This window comes from Micrasema longulum, unplaced genomic scaffold, assembly GCF_059751315.1.
Source record: "Micrasema longulum isolate JH-2025_06_02 unplaced genomic scaffold, ASM5975131v1 h1tg002231l, whole genome shotgun sequence".
NCBI classification, from domain to species: Eukaryota; Metazoa; Arthropoda; class Insecta; order Trichoptera; family Brachycentridae; genus Micrasema; species Micrasema longulum.
The window spans coordinates 1-23,916 of record NW_028279391.1 but is presented as its reverse complement, the minus strand read 5'-3'; the positions used below and the strand labels follow the sequence as shown (position 1 = coordinate 23,916).

Sequence of the window (23,916 nt, the reverse complement as noted above, 5' to 3'; positions counted from 1 at the left end):
TTGTAAAAACACAATAATTCTGCAGTTTTTTATGTTGAGGTGTGCCAAAATGTCAATCGAATTATGTTATGCACCAATAAAAATGTTAAATTTATCTTGTGTTTTATTTTATTGCTAAAACTGTAAACTGTGCACTTAAAATTGATTTCACGAAAATGACACTTTATAAATCATCGATAATAAAAATAATAATCCTCCTGAGGTAGAGATGGACACTTATTTCTTGAGACTGATGGATAAAAATGTCAGAATGTAGCTTTTAATAGTAAAGTTATGTAGACCGTAAAATGTAATAAAACCTCAAAGTAATAATTCTCTAGAGAAGCCCTTAAGCTCTATTACATAGAAAAAAAGTGTTCCAAATTTTTTATTTGGTTTAGTTTGGTTTTTGTTTTAACAACAAACGCGTAATGGTCGGTTTTGGTTAGCACTTGTAATTCTCCACCCAAGTAACTATGGCCCATTGTATTTCTGTAATATGTATCTAACTAAGTTGTAATAATCATAGAATGGTTTTTCTCCGTATGGGCGGCTCTATTAGATTACTACTATAAGATTAAAACAGACTTTTGTATATTTCTTTTATTATATTATGCATTTTTTCTGTGTCTTGGGCCTAAAAGTGCGAATGTCAGATAAAAAAAAAATTGACAACATTTTACTATTGTATACTCATGCATGTGTGATAGTGTTTTTTTTATTGATAACTGTTTCAAAAACCTAAAAGAGTTTATTAAATGTCTTAAAAAGTACTCTCCTTTAATATTGGGATTGAAGACATTGGCCCTTTTAGACCCAAGCCACAGATCTTTTCTTCTATATCCCGGCTTGCTAAAAAATCCACGTAAAATCAATGCAGTGTGTATATTTATTTATTTAAATCTTCAAGTACAAAAATATTATGTACTTTGGCAGGCTTATTGCTAAAAGCATTATCTTCCAGCCAACCGAAAAACAGACAAAAAAATGGTCAAAATTTGTGCTTAAAAAAATATATACTTATGCATATATTATATAAATACATAAAATTATAATTTCAAATTACAGCTTTTTTTAGTGGGCAAGTAGAGCTTGCGCATTTAAACTCAAGTAATAAAAATACTTATACTGTTATTATATCATATAAAAATATTGTTACATACAGTAAATGATGAGGAATGTGGGATCAGATTATAAATTTGGAAGGATACAGGAAGGGGACGAAAGAGAAGGAATAACAATAAAATAAAAATGAATGATGAAAAGGGTTCTAAGGACGTAATAGCCGTGGATTTTTTAAATAAAAATTCCGTTCTCTTTGGACCAACAAGAAACCAAATTTATATCAGAGTTCTGCATTTTCATAGCATTACTGGTATTTTTTTTATATCAGTACGGATGATAGTAAAATTAAGAATCATCTGCATAGAGATGAAACGAACTGTCCAAATGAGAAGATATTTTTTGAATTTATGAAGATGGAAAAAAGAAGTGGAGACAGTAAACTCCTGTGCTTAAGTTATTAAATTTAGATGCCTTGTTTGCTTATTTATTTATATTTCTGTCTGCTAAATTCATATTAAATTTGTAAATTTAATTGAAATAACAACACCTTAAAAACATAGCGTAAATATGAGACTCTTATGTATTGGTTTGAGACAAATTTTAATTGAATGAGTAATGTGGGGAGAAGCTAATTTTTGCATATCTTAATTCTTCTTCTTCGTTTTTTAATGGCCTTTTCACCTCTCAACTCGGATGTTCTTGCCAGTGTCGAGTTTTTTTTTTTACATATTTACAAATGTGTTAGTAATATATAATATACAAGTTAGTATTTAATATAATATATATATATATATATATATATATATATAATAATATAACATATTTACAGCTTAGCACCATTTATAACTAGATATTTACATGTAATTTTAAATACATATTTATTGGGTGGTGCCAGGAGAGTAAGAATATGAATAGGGAACTGAATGTTTCTATTGGAGTGGTTGGATAGGAACTCAGGATAACAATCATTAATGGGGCATCCAAAAAAAAACATGATTTAGATCTTCTTCCTCAAGCTGACATTCGCACATGTCAGAGTCCCGGACGTGGATTTGAACAGGTGGGAACCACTACAACAGTGTCCAATACCCATTCTGCATATGGAAGATGTCTCAAATGTGTTCAGAATCACTTTGCAAAACCAAGGCTTTTCTGTTACATTTGGTTTCAATTGGAAAAGATGTCTTCCTTGGATTGGGATGAGGCTAAGGCTACCCGATATTCTTGCCATGTGCGAAGTTGCTTCTCCTTTGTCATAACGAGGAGATCACCTAGTGGTAGGAAAGAATATCTTAATTCGATAGGGAATATATGAGTAAACATGTAAGAAGGGTTGTATTTTTTAAAACTTTTGTGTGGAAGCTAAAAAATAATGGCAATATTTCATATTATAAATTCTATTTTAACTAGAAAGATGGTTACATAAATATCGACGCTGTAAAGAAAGTTACCAAGTGACATGTAGCAATAAAAGAAGAGCCAATAAAAGTTTTTTTGTTTTTTTTTATCTCTTACATGTATATTATTTTGGCATGATTCCAACATAATTAAAATATAAATTTAATTCAACTATGCCCTGTTGTGTCTTTTCAAAGGGTAGAAATACTGCTAGGATCTTAAAGAAACATGATGCAATCTTACGCGACGACATCACGTATGAGCGTGGTGAAAGTGGGTCATAGTGGGGGGATTATTGGACATAGTCCGATGTATTCAAATATGATTCTACGCTCTTTCTAGACTATTCTTAATTCTATGCTTTTTCCTTTCTAGCATCAACATGTTTATTAATTATTATTATTGTCCAAACAAGAAAAGGAAATGCCGTTTTAGAAAAAAAATCCTTGAGTGACAAAAAAAAGAAATGTAAGTTAAATCGTAAAAAGGTATTTAATAAAATTTAATTATTCATTCTTTATATAATAAAAAAAAAAAAAAAAAATGTACGATAACCATTGATAAAAAAACCTGTAAAAATTACGAATATTTTTTGATCCGACTAATGGAAAAATAATATATTAAAGTTGACAAGACTATTTTACAGCAGCTGGCTTACATTACATAAATTCATTAGCCTTTAAAACGATCATAAACACAAAATTTGACAGATGCCAAATCCTAATGTCAGTAAATTTCCATGGCGAATTATTATTGTTTTTATATTTTGCGCTCTAATTTCAGGCGTTGATAATAATGAAAATAATATTATTTAAAAACTTTAATATCAATTTTCACTAAAAAAAGATGTCTGCTTTTGAGAAGGCTGAGAAAGCCATACATATTTTGAAACACCTCCACGATGAAACCAAGTACGTAATTTTACCAAAAAATATTGTTCTTAATTGTTATTTGTATCATTGCATGTAACAATACAAAGTGTAAAACGTGTTATTTATTAAGAAAAAAACATTTAAGGCATAAAACGAGTAATTTAAGAGAGTGTCGTAGTGTTCTTGTCCGAAAATATGATAATGTCAACACTCATGAAATTGAGGAAAAAAGATGTAAAAACACCTTTTAAAAGAATTGTTTTGTTAACCTTACCGGGAATCGAATCCGAAACCTCATGAGTTGTAAGCAAACACGTTAACTGCTAGACCAAGAGGCAGAATGTGATCCGTTTTTAATTTTTCGCTAGTGATATTTATTGTTTGATTTAAAGGTTGAGTGAAATTCAGCACCATGCAGCAGTACTCGGAAGATATATGGGGTCCATTGGAAACTATCTCTCTATGGTCCCCAAATTCTTCGCACTTCTTCCAGAAACCATTCCCGTTCTACTTCATCTGTGTAGTCACCAACGAGTAAGTCCACTTATTAAATAATGTATTAATTATTATCATCCTTACCAAGTGGTGCAAAGGGCACTGTATTTGCGCTCAAATCGCGGCGTATCTTGATTATTTTTGTTGGACAGGTTCAGGTCCCCGATTGCAATGGGAAGTTACCACAGTTATTTTCAATTGCCTGTAAAGTAAAATCCAATATTATCCATAAAAATGTGTTTATTTTTTAGCCATACCGCCCCGAAACATTTGTGTTCCACTACAGTATCTGAAAAGCCCGAACAGTTGTCAATACTCTAATGTCATTTTTACTTCTGTCATTTTCTGAACAATAAGGAGAGGTAGAGGCTAAACTAGCAGTTCACAACGGAGTTCTAGTGCCAACTCTAATGTATGGGAGCGAAGTATGGAATTGGAAAAATGATGATGAAAGTAGGTTGAATGCTGTTGAAATGCGATCCCTCAGGCGAATGTGTGGTAAAACGATGTATGAAAGGTGCACAAATGTCGAGATCCGTGAAGTGTGTAAGGCTGAGACATGCATTATTGACAGAATCAAGAAAGGGGTGCTGCGTTGGTTTGGACATGTAAAGCGAATGGACAGCGAAAGAACGGCTAAATGAATCTACGATGCAAATGTTGATGGATGCAGAAAACGAAGAAGCTCGAGAAAGACATGACACAATCAAGTCCATCAAATACTTGAAGATGGACATGTCAAAAGTAGGAATAATCGGCGTGCGTGCATGAGAAGATGTATGAATGTAGAGGAAGCGAGGTCTGTATGCCAAGATAGAGTGTTATGGCGTTCTATCCTCTCTGCCTACCCCTACGGAGAAACGGCGTGATGGTTTGTTTGTTTGTTTAAGGAGAGGTCTCAGCAAAATGTTGATGATTTTCCGAATGTTTGAGTTTACTGTTTACCATATTGATGTGCCATATATATATATATATATGTATTTAAAAATAAAAAAAATATGTTTCTGATTCTATATTTGTGGTAATATACTCATGTGTCTGTGTCTACTAATTGATAGTCCCATCTCAACTCAGGACTTTTAGTCCCATGGAGTTGGGACTTATGTCTCAAATAATGTACAATAAACTTATGTATGTAAATAAATAAATAAAATTTGCGACGTTATGGGTCAGGTGGAAAAGTTCAAGAAGCGATGGGTCAAGGGTCAAGTAAAATAGGCTACAGTCATCTCAGGATGTTTGAAAAATTCTATACGAAAAAACCAAACTTGTGTGTGACCTATCATGACATGAGGGATTGAATGCAGAGCAGACACCACAATGAGGAAGTTCAGCCTTATGGGAAATTGGACAAAAAATGTATTCTTACATGCTTTAAAAATTAGAGCATTAAATTGTGCGGCAAAATTTCTTGAAAATGTATGAAAAAAGTTACAATAATGATTTTAATAAAAACAAACTACTTTTCATGACTTCACTAGTTCTTCCGAATCAACCGATGGTAAGAGAATTGCAATAGATTTTTGATTTACGGTAGTTCAACTGACCAATCAGCAAAACTCGTCGAGAAGAAGGGGAAAAGAACTTGAGAATAAATATAAAAAAATTATTAAAAAGTCATACTGCTAATAATAAAAATGACAAAAAATAATTTTTGGGTCAGTCTAATAGACTATTTACAAATAATAAAAAAAGATCAACGAACTTCCTCATTACAAAAAATTTGATAGGATTGTCAGAAATGAAGACTCTCGGGAGCATATCTGGCAAGAGTGGACGAGACATAAGGAACTCAAAGATAAGGTAAATATGTGTGATGGAAGATGTGGTTAGACGGGGGAGGCAACGGAGAAGACAATATTATTTATTGTTTCAGCATTTCCTTTGTGGAAAAACATTTTTAATTTATTTAAAATAAAACACTTTGTAATTTTAACCTCATAACACACATAAACACGAGAAGACATTTGTATGTGCATGTAAAGAGAATGGAGCCATCCAGAATCCCTCGCATCGCATTGCATGGCCAACCACAAAGTGGACGACGGGAAGACCACCACGGAGAAGGATCGATAGCTGTAAATCCACCTCGCAGAGGCTACTCGCTCTTGAAAAACAGGCCACAAGGCCAACATTAAGAAGAAGATGCGACATTTTGTATTTTATCTAAACCTCACTGGTTTAGAAGAAATATTTTTTAAACTTTTTTATAACAGCTACCATGTTTGTTTTAAAAATTACTATTAATGTTTCAATCTTTTTCAGGCTGAGTTTCGGCTCGTCGGCGATGAAACACTCAATCGTATTGTTGTCGGAGGGATTCCGTTCCACTCCCCAAAAGTCCATTTTATTCTGCTTAATAACATTATTGTTAGCAAAAATCCCAGGTGAGTCATAAATAAGATAAAGTCATTTATATTTTTTATCAAACTGTATACAGGATTGTATGCAAAGTTGATTTAACCGTTACGCTGCTGAGGTCATTATGTGAATCTACGTTAAAATTGCGATGCATTTTTTATACGTGTTGATAAAAAAAACAAAAGAAATCTAAAATGCCATAACTTCATGAAATATTTTCGGATTTTAATAATTATTTTTGTGTATTGTAGAGAAAAAATCAAAATTTTAATATAAGTAAGTACAAGAAATAAAAGTTGAACTTTTTTATTTGCAATAAATATAGATTATAAAATACAATGAACAAAACTATTTTTTAACATCTATGTTTATGGGTGCAAATTCCATGTAGTCCCTTTTTACAGCGACTACAAAAATTTTATCGAAGAAGAGACTATCGATTACCGTTTTTGCGGCATACGCGACTTCGCTGATGATCTGGCAGGTTCAGACAGGAACGGTGAGTCACGCGTCAATTTATTGACACTCCGCAGTTTTGGCGATCATAATAGGCGTCAATTTATTGACTCTCCGCAGTCTAACGGTTAAGTCATTGATACTGTATTTTGAAATTAGCTCGGCATTTATGTTTGGCCCGTAAAAGGAGGAAAGAGAACAAATTTTTATTAGGGATATATATATAATACAATTTTTTATGTATTTTTTATTTTATTTATACTTTTACATTGTTTGTATTATTTTTTTATACAGAATAATGTTTTATGATATATAACGAGGGGAACATTTTACAAAATGTTAAACATGTCTTAAATTAGTTTTTCAACAAAGTTAACATAATAATAATTTAAATAAAACGTAATTAATCTAATTAACCTAATTTTCATTAACACAATAAACAATATAAACTAAAAAAATCATAAAAAAACAGAACCAATTTATATAGACCAAATTTCATAAACAGTACACACATTTTACCTATTTGGCTTGATCCACTCATCGATCCGTGCGCAGCCCGCCTCCACTATTCTAAATATTATAAAATGAAATAGTTTACATTTGTTACACTATAAATTGTTTTGCTTTCAATTTAATTCTTATGAATCAATAAAGTTGCTAAGAGCGTGATTCATAGTGTTGTTATTATTTTCTTTAAATTTTATGAAAATATTTCATAGTCAATAAAATAAATAGTGTAAATAGGAGCTAGCTTTATTACCGTCCATGCGCTCTGTAGTTGCAAGACGTGCTGTAATCTAGCTCCTATCTGTTATTGAAATCTATCGTAATTAGAAACCGGGAACCATAATCACAATGGTCCATGCGCTCTGTAACTGAAAGACATGTTAAGATAGTTATTTATTTACAGCGCCCTTGAAGGGATTTTCACAAAAATATAAATTATCTAACTGTATGTGTACATATTTATACGTTTGGATCGAGTTACGCACACTTTATTCTGTCACAATGGGTTGAGAGTTCTCACTAGGATAGGTAACCTTTTCTGAGTAGAGGTGGGTAAGACCCTGTCATCGAGAGGATACGTATCCCTTGATTTGTATTGACACAAAGTGACCGGATCTTTTAAGTTGTTCGAGTGAGCAAATTTATCTTTAGCTCATTTGGCTCATATAGGTCATCTTATCTCCGCATCTTCATATCATTTGTATCTTCGTGTCTTGTGTCTCTAGTTCGTTTAGTTCTTTTGTTTGCTTGAGCCAAGTCTGTATGAGCGGTGGATGAAACAAAAATGAAATAATTCTAAATCTTTGGCTGGTTTATCAGCATTATTTTCTCTTATTCATTTCATAATATTGTTCTCTAGATATTAATATATATTAGAAACCTTTAGAAAATGACAGGTTTAAGTGGTCACTTTACACACTGCGTAACATTCACCATTCTCCCTATGTTTAAACTTCCCCATTTCCTCAACTCTTCCATATGCTGACTTTTCTGAAGTAAAAAAGCTAAAACTTTTATCATGTGGGTGAGATTCATCCGGCTGAATCAAGAAATGTCTAGACATTCATATTCCCTTCTCAAAAATGTTTTTACCCTTTGTTGCAATAAATTTAGATCTAAATAACTCCCTTGGGATATGACTCCAGGCTGTCTACAAACGTTTGGACATACTTAAAACATTTTTGATAAAGTAACCGGTATAAGGAGCATAAAAATTGAAAAATCGTTTTCAGGTGTTGCCTAGTAGGTGAAATGGTTCAGCCGGATAAATCTCACCCACTTGATAAAGGTTTCAGCTCTTTTACTTCTCGAAAGTCAGCAGATGGAAGAGTTAAAGAAATGTGGGTGTTAAAACATAGGAAGAATGGTGAATGTTACAGTGTGTACAATGACCACTTAAAGCAGCCAATGACAGATCATAAGCCCTGTAAATGCCTAGACTTACATATTCCCTTCTCAAAAATGTTTCCTTTCTGTGTTGCAAAAAATTTAGACAATTACAATTACCTACGAATTGAAATTCCATTTTTTTCACACTAGTAACGTGCCTATTTAATTATATATCACACATGAAAGTACTGCCTCCGCATATTTGAAAATGGTTTTAAAGGCTGAGGGCCTTTTTATCGGTTTTGCTCATACTTAAAACAATTTTGTAGTAACTTTAAAAAAATCAATTGACTTTATTTTACAGGTGGCTTAAAGCAGTCTTGTCTCGCCTATGCTTGGGTCGCGGCTGGCTGCCAGCCAGGGGCGGCCGTGGAAGACTGTTTGCTCATACAACCATACAGGGACTGCACGATATCCTGGCTTCCTCCACAGTACAGGGAGACTCCCTTTTGATGGAGTGTCTCGAAGCTAATCTACCGAGGATAATGAAGGCTCTGTCGCCTTTTGCAACTAGAGAAGAAATGTATAGTAAGTTCAAAAGTATTATACGCAATGATTTACATATTATGCCGATAGCAGCTAAGCAAACTATATACAAGCTTTTCAGGACAGATACAAGAGTATCTCACTCATGTGGGTGAGATACTCGAAATATTAAGATTCTAAAAAAAAATCAGCTGGTTATAAAACATTTGATGTTTAAAACCTTAAATTCCTGGGCTACTAAGCCAGCTATATGAAGAAACGTAAATACAAGAAACTGAACCAAAATAACATAAAACAGTGAATAAGTTATTTATTAATTAATTTACACGCCCTACGGGCTTTTACACTTATTAGAAATACATTCAAGTGCAGCAGTGAAACATATGTATGTAAATTTAGTTAAAATTAAAGATAACATAAGGAAAACTAAACGATACAATAATAAGTAAAAATAAGGAAATATACCAACATAAGTAAATGGGTATATAGAAAGATATTTACATATAAAAACATACACACATACATACACATGCACATGCATACATACACATATACATACATGCATGTATATATATACACATAAATATATACATTATTATAGAGATACATGAAAAAAAATAGTAAATAAATAACATTATTAAGAAATTTTCTACATATTGATTTATAACCTTTTGAATACTTAACCTATAATGAGGAACTTCAGCCCTACAATATGTATATATATAATATTGGTTACAAAAAATGTTTTCTTACGCGGGGTAAAAATTAAAGCATGAAATTGTACTGCAAAGTTTCTTGAAAATGTACAGAAAAAATAATAAAAAATATTTTGATAAAAACGCACTACTTTAAATGACGTCACTGGTTCATGTGAATCAACCTATGATCTGAGAGCTATGGAAGATTTCCGGTCTGCTTGTCGCTTCTGGACCAATGGGAAGAACTGAATGAGAATAAGCGGAAATGAACCTCTGACGTTACACGCGGAGTTATTTCAGAAATACAAAACTTTGAAAAATCGTAGCGCCGATAATACGATATATAAAAATTAAAAAAAAAAAAAAATTGACTTAGTTTAACAGTCTGTTAAGAAATATTTTTTTTAAAAAAAAACCACTGAACTTCCTCATTATATAAAGCCAGACGAAGTATATCAACGTCACCATACTCGTTACCTAGCCGCTGGCCGGTGTAGTCTAGGTATTGGTGAATTGTTATAATAATTAGGACTGCCAGGAGATTAAAAAAATAACTTAATGAATGTATTCTTGGCAAAAAGAGGAAATCAACTTCAATAGATCAGGTTAAAATAGTTATAATTTATGTAATGTATGTAGTTATTTTATTAGTGATCATTGTGTCTCAAATCACTAAGCATAAAATACGTAGGTTTGTGTTTGTATAACGTGGGCATACAAGAGAAATTGACCAAGTGACAAAATCAATAATGTTCAGGGGAGCCATTTTAGTGTTTTTCTAGAGTTCAATTGCTTCTCAAAGATCAGATTTTTCAAGCAGGTGGTTGGTAATTTTACATTATATGTACGGTACTTTTAACTTTAATGTAAAGTATAAACGTATTTTAAAAACATTATTACTTTTATTTAAAAAAAAAATGAAAAACTTAGTCAATTTTACCTGTAAAATTTGATATGGAATTTTGCAGATAATCATTTTTGTTTCGTTTATTTTATTTTATAACTATAAATCATGTTTTTGGGATTTTTTATTTCAATAATCCTTTTTTTTTTATTTATGAAGGTTAAATAAACACAGAAATACAAAATAAATTAAAAAGAACAAATAATTAAGAAGTGTTACGTAATAATCTAAAGAATAAATTTTATTAACGAACTTCTTATAAAAAAAAATGTATCTGTCAAATACAAAACGTATACTAACTTACTAACTACTAACTACTAACTCTAACTAGCTCTTTACTGGTGACATCACCTACAAGTCAAATTGGCTAACTGTAACTTCTTAAATTTACTAATAAAAGTGAATATGTGTGTTGGTCAGTTTTACTTGTCAAAAATCTGGGAGCTTCTATCAAATGGTCACATATTTTACAAATTAATTTTTTTTTGGAGTGTCTGATCGACTTGGCATTTTTACTAGTCAAGCATTATGCTAATACAATGTCAAAAAGTTAATAATCTCAATTTCGTCATTTTTGCAAATGGTCACTTTTACTTGTATAACAACGATATGTGTATTAATATATTATATTATTGTAAATGGCAGAAATAATGAAATTTACTGAGCATAATTCTAAATTCAAATAAACATCTTGAAAATAATTACAAAGATATATTTAGGCATCTTCAATCATTTATTCCGAAAAGTTGATATTTTCATCATACAAGAGTTTACATAGTTGCCATTGAAAGTACATGAAAACATGTAAAAAAACAGTAAATTGTAAAATTTTGGCATACAGTTCTAAGCATTTTTGTGCTCATTTCAGATTTGCTAGTCAGTTTTATAAACCACGTGGAATCTCCGACACCGCCATGCAGAAGAAGCGCTGCCAGTTGTATAGCAGAGTTGTGTCAATACCACAAGAAGAAGTTTATTATGCATATTGTTAACTCTGCCATAGGTAAGTTAAGTTATTTGGATTCAACGGAAATCTTTCTTGATCTTTTTATAATAGTATTTTCCCCCTAAAAAGTCATTCCATAAATGAGTACCACACTTAAAAAATCATGTAAATAATTTACAATGAATAAACAAAACAAAATATATTATTAATATTTAAAGCATTAAGGCTGTAGTCTGGTAAAACGAACGCAAAATTAGTAAATCATACGATTTTCCCATTTTAAAACGAATATTTTGTTTTAATTGCACAATAATAAAAAAATGAAAAAACATAAATTAGAAAAAATCTATATTTTTTAAAGGTATTTCTGTTAAAAAATATACTTAAAAGTTTTATGTAACTAAAATATAATTACTTTTGGACCGGCAGATTACGCCATTTCAAATTTAGACTAAACTTAGGTATCTGGGATCTCAATAAAGACTAATACCCGTATGCAGAGACAAACCTTAAGGTGAGGTAGGTACATTCTATTGTCTTCACCTTCGGGTTATTCTATGTATACGAGATTAGAATGTACTTTCCTCACCTTGAGTTTTGTCTCTGCATACGAGTATAAGTATTGAACAAAAATTTTTTGTTATAATTTGAAGATAATAAATTTAACATAAAAGTGGCCGCGGCTAAATTTTATATTTTGTTTTTGAAAAAAAATACAAGCATTTTAAATCACATTCATTTTTGTGACATTTTTCTTTATTTCTACTTAAAATTATGCCTTCGGTAATACTTAAAAAAAAAAAAAAAAAGACTTTACTTGAAACCTTTTTTATAGGATCGTATTATCTTTTTTTGAAAAAAGAAGATCATTTTTGCTGTAACATTCAATTTAAAACAATTACTTATTGACTTTTTCGTGACCTTCAGACCAGCCCTTTCGAAAGCGATTAAAACCCACTATACACCTTCACCATAGATGTTGCACAAAAATATAAAGCCAACACAACATGCATTTTAATAAGCACATGCACTGAATAGGACAAACATGCACTGATTAAATTATGAAAATAATTCTAATAAATAAAAGTTATAATTTAAAAATAATTCTGTAGTTTGAGAAATAAATGAAAAAAGTATAGGGGATAGAGGGAGGGGGTAAGCTTAATAGGTTTGATAGGGTGACCATTACAGTGAAACATCCTATAAAGGACTATATTGAAAGTTTGTTTGATTATTGATCAAAGGAACATTATTTTTTTAAGCTTTCCTAATGTGAAATATTTCTATATTATTTACTTTTAACCCTTGATTATTTGTATGTAAGATTTTAACTCCTGTATTTTTATTAAAGTCATGATTTAAATTGATTTGCGAATTTAGAGAAATTATTATTGTGAAGACACCTCATATGTTCTTAACACGAATATCAAAATTTCTTGATGTTATTCCAACGTAAACTGAAGGACAAGAATTGTATTTTAATTAGTAAACACCTGAATTATTTAATAAACTATTTTTATCTTCTTATAAACCATTTCGAAATGTAAGAATCTGAAGATATTTTCTTTGGATAGGTTCAATTCTATCCGAATTAATTTTATAATTTGAAGACCAAATGTTGGAAGAGAGCTCTAGAATATTTCGGCAGAGAGATTTACACGGAATGATGTGAATTATTGGGTTTTTTAATGATTTTGTTATACTTAAGATAAAACCTAATAATTTTGAAGCACGTTTCACAATATTTTCAACGTGACAGTTAAATCTCACCGATGAGTCAAGGATAACTCCAAGGCCTCTAAATATTGTTTGTGTAATACTTTTATGGGTGTTTGAATTGTATTAGTTTATGATTTTAACTCTGTTGTTTGTAAAATTTACATTTAAAAAATCTCATTAATATTTAACGCATTAACTTTGTGGTCAAACATTTTACTAAATGTTATTAAATATTTATATATAACCACTTACCGACTTTTCTATGTCCACCGGTTTCGAGATGTACCCGTCTCTTTGTCAGGACACCAATTAAACCAACATGCAAAACCCACTATACACCTTCACCTATGTCCTGACGAAAAGACGGGTACGTCTCGAAACCGGTAGACTTACATAACATTTAGTAAGAATAAGATCATTTACTTTACACTACTCACAAAGAGAAGTCAGATCTGTTTGAAGAACCTTACAGTCATCCATTTTTGAAACACAGCGATATATGTAGTTTTAGGTCGTCTGCAAAAAGAAAATATTTTGAAAACTTTATGAAATTAACAATATCATTAATGAATGTCAAAAACAACAATGGTCCCAAATGAGATCCTTGAGGTATTCCTGACGTTACTTTGTACGGGTTTGATGAAAACTCATCAAAAGCAACCCTCTGCTCCCGACCAGTGACGACTCTCGAACCAACTATAAAGATTCCGATTCTAATTTCAGATGCTTTGACTAATGATTCTGCCGGTCAGCAAACAGTACTAGGATGGTTTGGCGCCCTAAGAGCACTTTTTCATACCAATCCTCTCTCTGGACTTTCTCCCGATATAATACCAGTTGAAAAGTGCATGCAGGTAATTAGCTGTCTTAATAAAAAGCTGAAATTTCAACTGCCCGTGGACTCTGTAGCTGCGGGACATGTAATGTGGCTCGTATCTGTACTCAATTAAAATTTATCATTGTAAAACACCCTTGAGGCAATTTTCCGTAAATATTGCGCTGTCTAAATTAGAATGTATTCAAATTTATTGCAACAGAGAGGGAAAACGTATTTCAGAAGGGTATATGGAAGTCTAGACATTTGTCCACAAACACTTGAACATTCCTTAAAATATTGTATAATACGGGGTGTTAAGCGGACAGTTGTCCAAACGAAACAGGCGGCCAAGGAAGGTCATTGTCGTGTTTATTTATTTCTGTTTAAGATATGTTTAAGTTATATGCTCTAATTTTTACTACGCGTACAAAAATATTTTCTATCTTTAATTTCCCAAAGAACTGAACTTCCTCATTCTAATTTAAAAATACCCTTTCCTCTCCTCTTTTCTCCTTTCCTTTCTTTGATTTTTTTCTCTCTACTATGCAACATTTTCTACTATTAAATTTCTTATATGTAATTAAATGTTTATATTAGTTGAGATGTTTTTTTTCATTTTGAGGGCCATTTTCAACGAGTTGTAAATATAACTCACTATTAGAAAATGGAATCAAGTTGGGGTAGAGTGCGATTCGAACCACAGACCTTTGGTCCGTGAGTCCGAGACACTAGCCACAGGACCACAATCCGATTGTTATTACCTAACCCGGTAAAGGATAAATAAATATATAAATTTGGTTTGTTTTCTAGATATATTGGATATGTCTCCAGTTCATCGACTCCAAGTCCAGCGATCATAATGTGCAGAACTCGGCCATGGAGTGTCTAAACGCTCTGTTGAGTGAGCCGAGCCATGCCCTGAGGGCCGCTCTACTGGAGCCCAGTGGGCCGGCCAGCTTAATGGCAGCTGCGAGTGACAAATCCAAAGGAAAGTGGCATCACAGATCTCTGAGTGAGTGACTACAAACAGATATACGAACTAATATTATTGTTTTATTGTTATGATGTCTCCAGGATAGGTGAATTGAGAAAATAGTGAAGTTGTTTTATTTATTTATTTATTAACGCCCAAAGGGCTTTTACATGTGCAGAGGTTATAAATAATTTACAAATATAAAAATACAATTTGCTATAAAATAGTGTGTCTTAAATTCTTGATGGGGACCAGGCACTTTCTCAGGGCAAATTTATAATATAATACAGTAAAACCTTGTTTTTACGTTTCTCGTTTTTACATTTTCCCGCTTTTTACACCGAAATATTTAGGTCCCATTTTTTTCCATACATTCTCATTCAATTTCCCCCTCAATTAACGTTTTTTGCGTTTTTCATAACCCCGGTTTTACGTCGAATTTTTTTCATAACTCATTCTATCTGTCAAAAGACGAGCCGCGCGCCACCGCGTGAATGGAGAATAAAATCGAGGTAAATAAGAAATGTATAAATTATTGTCTCAAACTAAATTCAAAGTAGGTGCAGTGTAACTGACCATTTTGTTTAAGTGTCTAATTTTGACGTTTTACTAAATAGTGACATGCAGTTGACGCATGTTTAGGAAGAATAAAGTCTTTACATCAATAAATTACGATGCAGAAAGTTAAAAAAAATGGCAATTATATGCACATAATGTGAAAAGGTGATACGAGTAGTTTAAACAGATATCATAAAAGTGTGAAACAGTCCGCGATATAAACGACAGTTGAAATTTTGTGATGCCAGTCTAAAAAAAGTGATACCATATAAATAAAATTTCCCAATATTTCGGGAAAAAATCGTTATATGCATTTTATGCAAATTCAAAATTTTATTTTAGTGTTTTTAAGGTTAAGTACCTAGATAAAATTATTTATGCATGTATTTTTTAAAATTCAATTAAAAAATAACACTTTGCAGTTTTGTTTGAAAAAATACAAAATATTTTAGTTATATCATTGGTAAATATGAATAATTTCCAATCATGACAGTACTTACAATTTTTCTGCAGTATATTTAGTATAGTCTTATACAATAATTATATTTTAATGAAATTAATTTTTTCAATACATTTTTCATTTCCTCACTTTAAAGTTTTCCTCAGTTTTACACTTTTTTGTTGCTTCATTGAAAAACGTAAAACAGGGGTTTTACTGTATTTAGATTTATTTATTATCATGCTCCTGTCCGCACTCAATGGTGCATAGCGCACTGCCTTGGTACACTAAATACAACAACGTCCCAAAAACAAACCCCTTACCGGAGTATAATTACATTGCAGGTTCTGTTAGCATGGTGCAGTCTGTCTTGTCTAAAACTTCATCTTCCATCAACCTCAATGAACCAGAGGAAATGAGTGAAATCTCCGACTTCCCAATGTTTCAAGGGAGCCTGTTGTTCTCTAGCGTGTCCCAACAACAAACCCCTTACCGGAGTATGGAGGATCTCAGCACAAGGGTAAGCCAATAGCACAGATCAATGTTCTAAAACAATTGCATTTTCCCCCGTAACAGAGCCAAATATGTGTTATTTTTATTTCTTTTACAAATTTAGACTTTCATCTCATATTATCATTATAACCTTAAAAAATAAAAAATAGTCATATTTTGACAATTACAACACTAACGTATAATAAATAGATACAATAAACTGTTTTTGAATATAAATAAATGTGTCTGTGTTACATTCACAAGGAAAAGAAAAATTCTTAATTTGATTACAAACTAAACAATATTGTACTAATGAGAAAGCACGAAATTAAAGATCTTGGGATTGTTTTAGACTCAAAACTACTTTTTGAATCGCATATCAATAAAATTACCTCCAAAGCATTGAGCATGTTAGGTTTCATGATTCAAATGAGTAAACACTTTGATAATCCAAAGGCCCTAATTTCATTATATTATACATTTGTTAGAAGCCATTTGGAATACGCATCTCAGATATGGAATCCCCAGTATGCCATATATATAAGTAGAATAGAAAATATTCAAAACAAATTTATAAAGTACCTTAAATACAAAACCGGTATTTCTTATGTATCTACTCTCACTGCCTCCACCTTCCATAGAATCATTTCTCTACAATACCACAGAAAATGTGCGGACCAACTACTGCTTTACAAAATTATGACAGGAATGGTTGACTGTACAGAGCTGCTTGGTTCAATAACAATACATGTGCCAGCCAGGATTTGTAGACGGTACCACCTGTTTCATGTACCAATAAGTAAAACATTGTATGTTAAAAATGTTTTTTTTGTAGAACTTTTTCAGAGTACAATACAAAATTTAAAAATATAGATTACACAAACATCACTCTGTCAGATTTAAAATTTACACTAAAAATGCATTATGTAACTTAGTAGACATTATAATAATAAATATGTACATCTCCCTTCTCCTCCTTATCCTCTCTTCAAGCAATCTTGTCCTAATCCCGCCCAATTTACAGTAACTTAATGTTCTTAAAATAAATATTTAAAAAATTCTTTGATTATTGAGTACATGAAAATAACATTTTTACATGTATAAATTGTATGTATTTATTTGATATGTAATGTATTTTCTTTACTAACTTTGTATACTATGTGTAAATCTGTTATTAGTTCTGAGTTTATACACTATATCTGTTTGTTTACTATAAATATGTATGTAGAACTGTTGATTTCCCAAATAAAATAAAACAAAATAAAATATTCTAATTCTAGCTACATCTTCTTCTTATGTTGCCACTCCACGGCGGCTTTCATCATTGCAATTTTTATTTTGTCCCCAGCTGTGTTAAATAAGGAAATGGAGCTACAGATGAACCACTCTATTAAGTTTTTAGAAAAATGATATATTGTGAAATGATTCTAGGAAATGAACACTCCAGATTCCCCTCGCAGTTCCATAATGAGTGAGTCTATCAGGCCAGAGATGACTCCGGAACAATTCACATCCTATGTGAATGAGAAGTTCTCGGAAACCTTCACGGAGAAGGAACAAGATGGAGACAATGCGCAAAGTAATGATGAATTGGATGACCAACATAGTCTCAAGTCAAATCATAACTTCAAGGTACCTAATTACATAATAAGTTTATTTTAGAATGCAAGTAGGGGAGTTCAATAGTTTGCTTTGCTGTTTACTATAAAACAGCATTTTTTATATAATTCCTGGCCAATTTTCAATTTCTATCCTTCTCTTGATTCATCCTTATTGTACCGTACGCGTTACCATGATTTCGCTGGTTCGTCACCCGCATCTGTCGCAGTCAGACTTCCGGCGTAATTGGGAAGCTACCCTCCCAAACAGAGTCAAACGACAAAGTCGGAAGGTAGGGGCACGACTGCACCGACCGCAAGTCAACCTCAATAACCCTGAAAAAGACTTTCCACCCGGTCCAAGTGTAGTGAGGCGAAGGCAGTCAGCTGGCAGGGTGGAGAAAAGAGCAATGAGGGGGAGCACAAAGGGCGGAGAAACTGAGTAAAACACTAGTTCACTGTTCAGAGTTAGGAATTCAACCGATTTATTGGTAAGCATAACATGCCTTATAAATCGGCGTGCATTGAGCTCTGTGGGGCTAGCCGTAACGCTGTCGGGGGTAGCTCTACCCCAACTATTTGCAGTCCACCGCCGTCCGCAGGTCTCATAAATAGAGGTGGGCCCCGCTTGTGTGGGTCATTTCACCGATAGCTGTGACGCGTGCAACATACAATACTCTATGTATATATCTATTCAGTACAATTAAGTTAAAAACAGAGTTTAAACAAAAAATTTGTACAATTTTTTAGGAGTTGGATACAGATTAATTGAATTTCAGTTATTTCCTATTGGAAAAATTGTTTCTTTATTCGTTCGACTCCCAGTAACATATTAAAGATGAATATAGAGGTTCTACTGTATTACAATAAAAACAAAATTTTGACCTAATTTCAAATATAAAGTATTTATTAAATAATAAGGATATCATATTAGGTATATAGTTAATTGATAATTTAACAATATTTTGAGTTTGTCCAAATTTTTGTAGACAAGGACTGGATTCAACTCCCTGGGGAGCTGTTTATATTAACATATTACAACAGAGATGAAGAACATTTAAGAGAAGGTAATATAGAAGTCTAGGCATCTACAGGGCTTATGACCTGTCAATGGCTGGTTCGAGTGGCCACTTTACACACTGTGTAACATTCACTTCTTGTCCTTGTCTACAAAAATTGGGACAAACTCAAAATATTGTTGATAAATCCACCTGGTCCATGAAGAAATATAGAAATTGAAAAAATAACATTTTCAGGCGTTGCCTAGTATGTTGGTGAAATAATTCAATTAGACGAATCTCACCCGCATAAATAAAGGTTTCAGCTCTTTAACTTCACAAACATCAACAGATGAAAGAGTTGAAGGAATATAGATGTTCAAATATGGGCAGAATGGTGAATGTTACACAGTGTGTAAGGTGGCCACTTAAACCAGCCATTGACAGGTCATACGACCTGTAGATACCTAGACTTCTATATTACCTTCCCTTAAATGTTCTTCATCTCTGTTGTAATATGTTAATTAATAATTCATATTACAACAGAGATGAAGAATAGTTGTTAAGTATGTTTTCTTTATATATTTCAGTCAAATATCGGAACATTTTATGACAGCGACATACCACTGAAGTATTGTTCTAGATTACTGGTCAGCCGATTTCTTCTCTCTGGTTATTCAGGTAAATTAAACTTAAAATTATAAAAATAATTATTCATTGTTAATATTCTGCTAGGTTTATTTGATAACAATAAAAATGCCATAAGATAAATTATCGTAATCCTTCTAAACATCTTATTCTAATAAATACATCTAAAACGAGAAAAAAAATTGTTACTGTAAAAAAATACCAAATACATAAATTCTTGATTTCCTCAAAACTTTTTGATCGGTGGACTGCCTACTTGTTTGATACGCCAGAATATATTTAGTAATAAGAGTTACGAAATATTTAAAAGAATATGTTTTTTCTTCAAATACATATTCTTTTAAATACCTTTATGAAAAATAGTTCAATATTTAAACTAATGTTAAACTCAACAATATTTGAGTACGTCCAAATGCTTGCATGATAAAGGTTTTAGCTCCTTTACCTCACAAAAGTCAACAGATGGAAGAGTTGAGGAAATGTGGATGTTTAAACATCGGCAGAATGATTAATGTTACACAGTTTGTAAAGTGGCCAATGACAGGTCATTAACCCTGTAAATGCCTGGACTTCCATATTCCCTTCTCAATAATGTTTTCCCCCTCTGTTGCAATAAATTTAAAAAATGTTGAACTATCCACAAAGTTAGTGGTTCAAATATAAATTTTATAAAAAAAAAAATGGAATGTTAAACTAATTATTATCTTCAGGTCAAGCCATATCCGACAGATCTGTCAGAGTTTCTGTAAAAGCTCTGGCTATTTCATGCCTTTCTTCGATAGTGGATATGTATCCAGAGTGTCTTGCCATGTTTTTGGATAAGGATGTTGATGTTCACAATTTATCAGGTATGTAAACCCACAAAACACAGAAAAATCTTGCAAAAACTGTCATTAAGTGCAGAAAATTTGGTTGTCCCATGTAATGCTTATGCCTCCTGACAGCTTTTACCGCACTTGCCTACTTTACAAGGTATAAGGTTCTCTCTAGTCCTGGATGTCCACAGTTCGTTGGCAGTTTGTGTTGTGACTTATTATATCTATAAATACATTTGGCATATTGTCAGCCTAACTTGTAAAACAGTCTCAAACTTGCTTTTGTTCAGCGGAGAGTAAAAATAGTTTTTACTTCAGTAGCAAATGGTAGCGAAGGTTTTTAAACACTGTACGAATATACAAATTTTACACGCGTATAGATTATTTGAAGTCCCAACAGAAAATTCCACTGTGTCATTTTTGACCATTCGTGGGCTTATGGGTATTACAAGCTAGGGTGACGATATACTTGTTGGAAAGAGTACAAAGACCAGCTACAGAGCTGTCGCCAATGACATCTGTATGTGCAGAGAAACTATCGATCTCACAACGCTGGAGGAATGGCGAGAAAGGGGTGACTTGATAGAGACATAAAATACTCAACAGTCACTATGGCTGCCCAAATTTGGATTTCATGTTCAAACTAAAACCACTTGCTCAACTTTAAGGCCACAGTCTCAGGCTGGAGAAAACCAGGTTCAACTTTAACTCGCAGAAGCATTTCCTGGCCAATAGGGTTTTTGATGTCTGGAATAAACTGCCACAAGACCTGGTCTCAACGTGTTGTCTCAATAACTAAAGAAACAGGCTAGATTTGTTTAGGAAAAGTTGAAATATTAACTTTCGTTAAAATAGATTTCAGCAAATCATCAATAATAACGAGCTTTTTTTTTCCAGGTAATTCTGAATTTAGCAATGTTTCCCACAATGATATGCTAAATGATTTTGTACTTGAAAGAAATGTCTGCTACCAGGAGTCTATGACTGACTCGTATGGGCAAGAACTTCTCAGCAAGAGTATTGATTTGATGAGCCAACTTAGTAATCCCGGAAGCAACAACTCTGGGGCGAGTCACAGAATGTCTTCTTCAGTTCGGAGGGAAAAATTCAAAGCCGTTGTACAGGAAAGTGTAGACAATAGTTCCTTGGCTTGTATACCCAGTAATATGCTCGAAAGTAAGCCGACTCTAAATCAAAATACCAGCCAAATGGGCGCCAGTTACATGAGTGGAGATTCTACCAATCAAGGAATGACTGCTAGCAATTTTACTATGGGAAGTAACATGACAAATTCGCGCGATCAACAATCCACCGATTACTTGATGACGACGAGTGTCGATCCACTAACGTCTAGTCTCGAATTAGAAATGAAATTTGATTACTTCGGCGAATCTTCCAACAGTTTCGAAGCCCCGAATCCAGACGCCGATCAAACAAATAACATTGAAAGAAAATTCAACGAAATGTTTCTCAACAATGACGGCAACACAATAGTTGAAAGGCAAATTTCAAACGAATCGAAAGGATCGACTAAAAGCGATGATGCGGATGAAGGAAAACTTTCAAATAAAGATGTGCCGACGAGAAAGCATTCTTCCGAAAGGAGTTACATGAACCAGGAGAAAGTTCTAGAAACTGTCGAAGAAAATTCTAGAATGGACGATGAAGAATCATCGCAGTCTGAATGCATTGAAAAAAATATTTCCAAATCAGTTAAATCTAAAGAAAATTTAGCTGAAGATAGTACAAATGAACCAGCTGGTCCACAGCACATGTCTGAATTGATACACCTTATGAAGGATCACGCAGACCCTCAAATAAGAAGTTTGATAAGAGTTTGCATCGGAGTGTTTCTGAACTCTGTTGTGCACGCTTCGTACGGCGATTATCACAAATGGAAATCATTTAGCACTGTGCCCAAAGACGTTGCGGATAAAATGACTTTGCCGCTTTTAATGAAAGTTATACTAGAGGTAGGTGATCATTTGATTTGTTTTTTTATAGATTTGTATAAAATATTATACATAAAATTATTTAGAGAACATTGCTTTTATTTGCAGAGAAATATGATTTTCTTTTTTGTACATGCATTTATTCTGCGAGATTTTAAAACTTTATTTAATACTATTGAATTGAATGTAAATTTAATACAAAATAAATTAAGCATAGGGTAATGATTGCCTGCTTGAGGAAATTTTCGTTTTTAATGGTTGTAGGCATGGAATTAAGAATAGTCCAGAAGGAGCGTAGAATCATATTTGAATACATCGGGCTGTGTCCAATATTTCCCCCACTTAGACACACTTTCGCCGCGAGCATACTTGAAGTCACCGAGTAATATTGCCAGATCGCGAAGAATATAACCATAACACAAATGTAAGGTAAAAAAAAACAGTTTGTTAATTTTTCTAAGATTTTATTGTGCACTCGGAAACATTGATTGACACAACAGAGTAGATAAGTGAAATCAATATGAAATCTTTATCTATTAACCTCCTATACTTTTGAATGAATTTTTTTTATTATTTATTAAAATTATTATTTTTTCTTTTATTTTGGATACAGTACGGTTACAAAGTTTTGTATTTTACACAGTTAGACTTAACTTAATTGGACCAGTGAAGTACTTTAGTTGAAACCTCTTTTTATAGGATTGTATTCTCTTTTTTTTAAAAGGAAGATAATTCTGGTTGTACTATTCAATTAAAAACAATACCTTATTGACTTTTAGACATTCGAAAAGTCACGAAAAAGCGTTAGTTTTACCCGACTACGGCCTTATTCCGCGTGCATTGCTTTTGTATTTACCTTACATTTGTGTTATGATTATATTTTTTCCCATTTGGCAACATTATGCGGTGACTTCACGAATGCACGCGGTGAAAGTGGGGCAAAGTGGGGGGATTTTTGGGCACAGTCCGATGTATTTAAATATAATTCTACGCTCCTGGACTATTCTTAATTCTATGTTTAGGGGTTTTACTGTAATTCTTATGACTACTTGAATATTTTCAGGGTTTATCGGACGAAATACATTCGTGTGTTAACAGCTCCTTGTCAGCCCTCGGCAAGTGTATAGAATCTATTTCTCTCAGCAATCAAATAGCGGTTATTCCAATAGCGCTTAATTCTCTGCGTGCGGTGGAAAAGAATCCTATTGGCTCTGCAAAGTCAACCTTTGCAAACTTTATGAAAAGCTGCCATACCAAAGTTTGTGATTTTTTAATGTTTTATTCATATATATTATGTACTTTACTAAATGGAATATCTTAATTCATACATAGAGAGATAATGAAAATAAAA

The 23,916-nt window shown here is 32.6% G+C and overlaps 1 protein-coding gene across 1 annotated transcript; it reads left to right on the top strand.

Annotated features, from left to right (window-relative positions):
* Positions 1 to 3,164: 3,164 nt before the first annotated feature.
* LOC148272682 (uncharacterized) lies at positions 3,165 to 23,823 on the top strand (the record flags this gene model as incomplete). The annotated part of the gene is made up of 13 exons (XM_088239721.1): positions 3,165 to 3,353; positions 3,707 to 3,848; positions 6,075 to 6,196; positions 8,827 to 9,050; positions 11,479 to 11,613; positions 13,999 to 14,129; positions 14,903 to 15,104; positions 16,407 to 16,582; positions 17,986 to 18,186; positions 19,741 to 19,831; positions 20,509 to 20,646; positions 21,511 to 22,586; positions 23,629 to 23,823. Coding segments are annotated over exons 1-13 (2,898 nt in total), but the record flags the coding sequence as incomplete, so codon positions are not given.
* Positions 23,824 to 23,916: the final 93 nt, after the last annotated feature.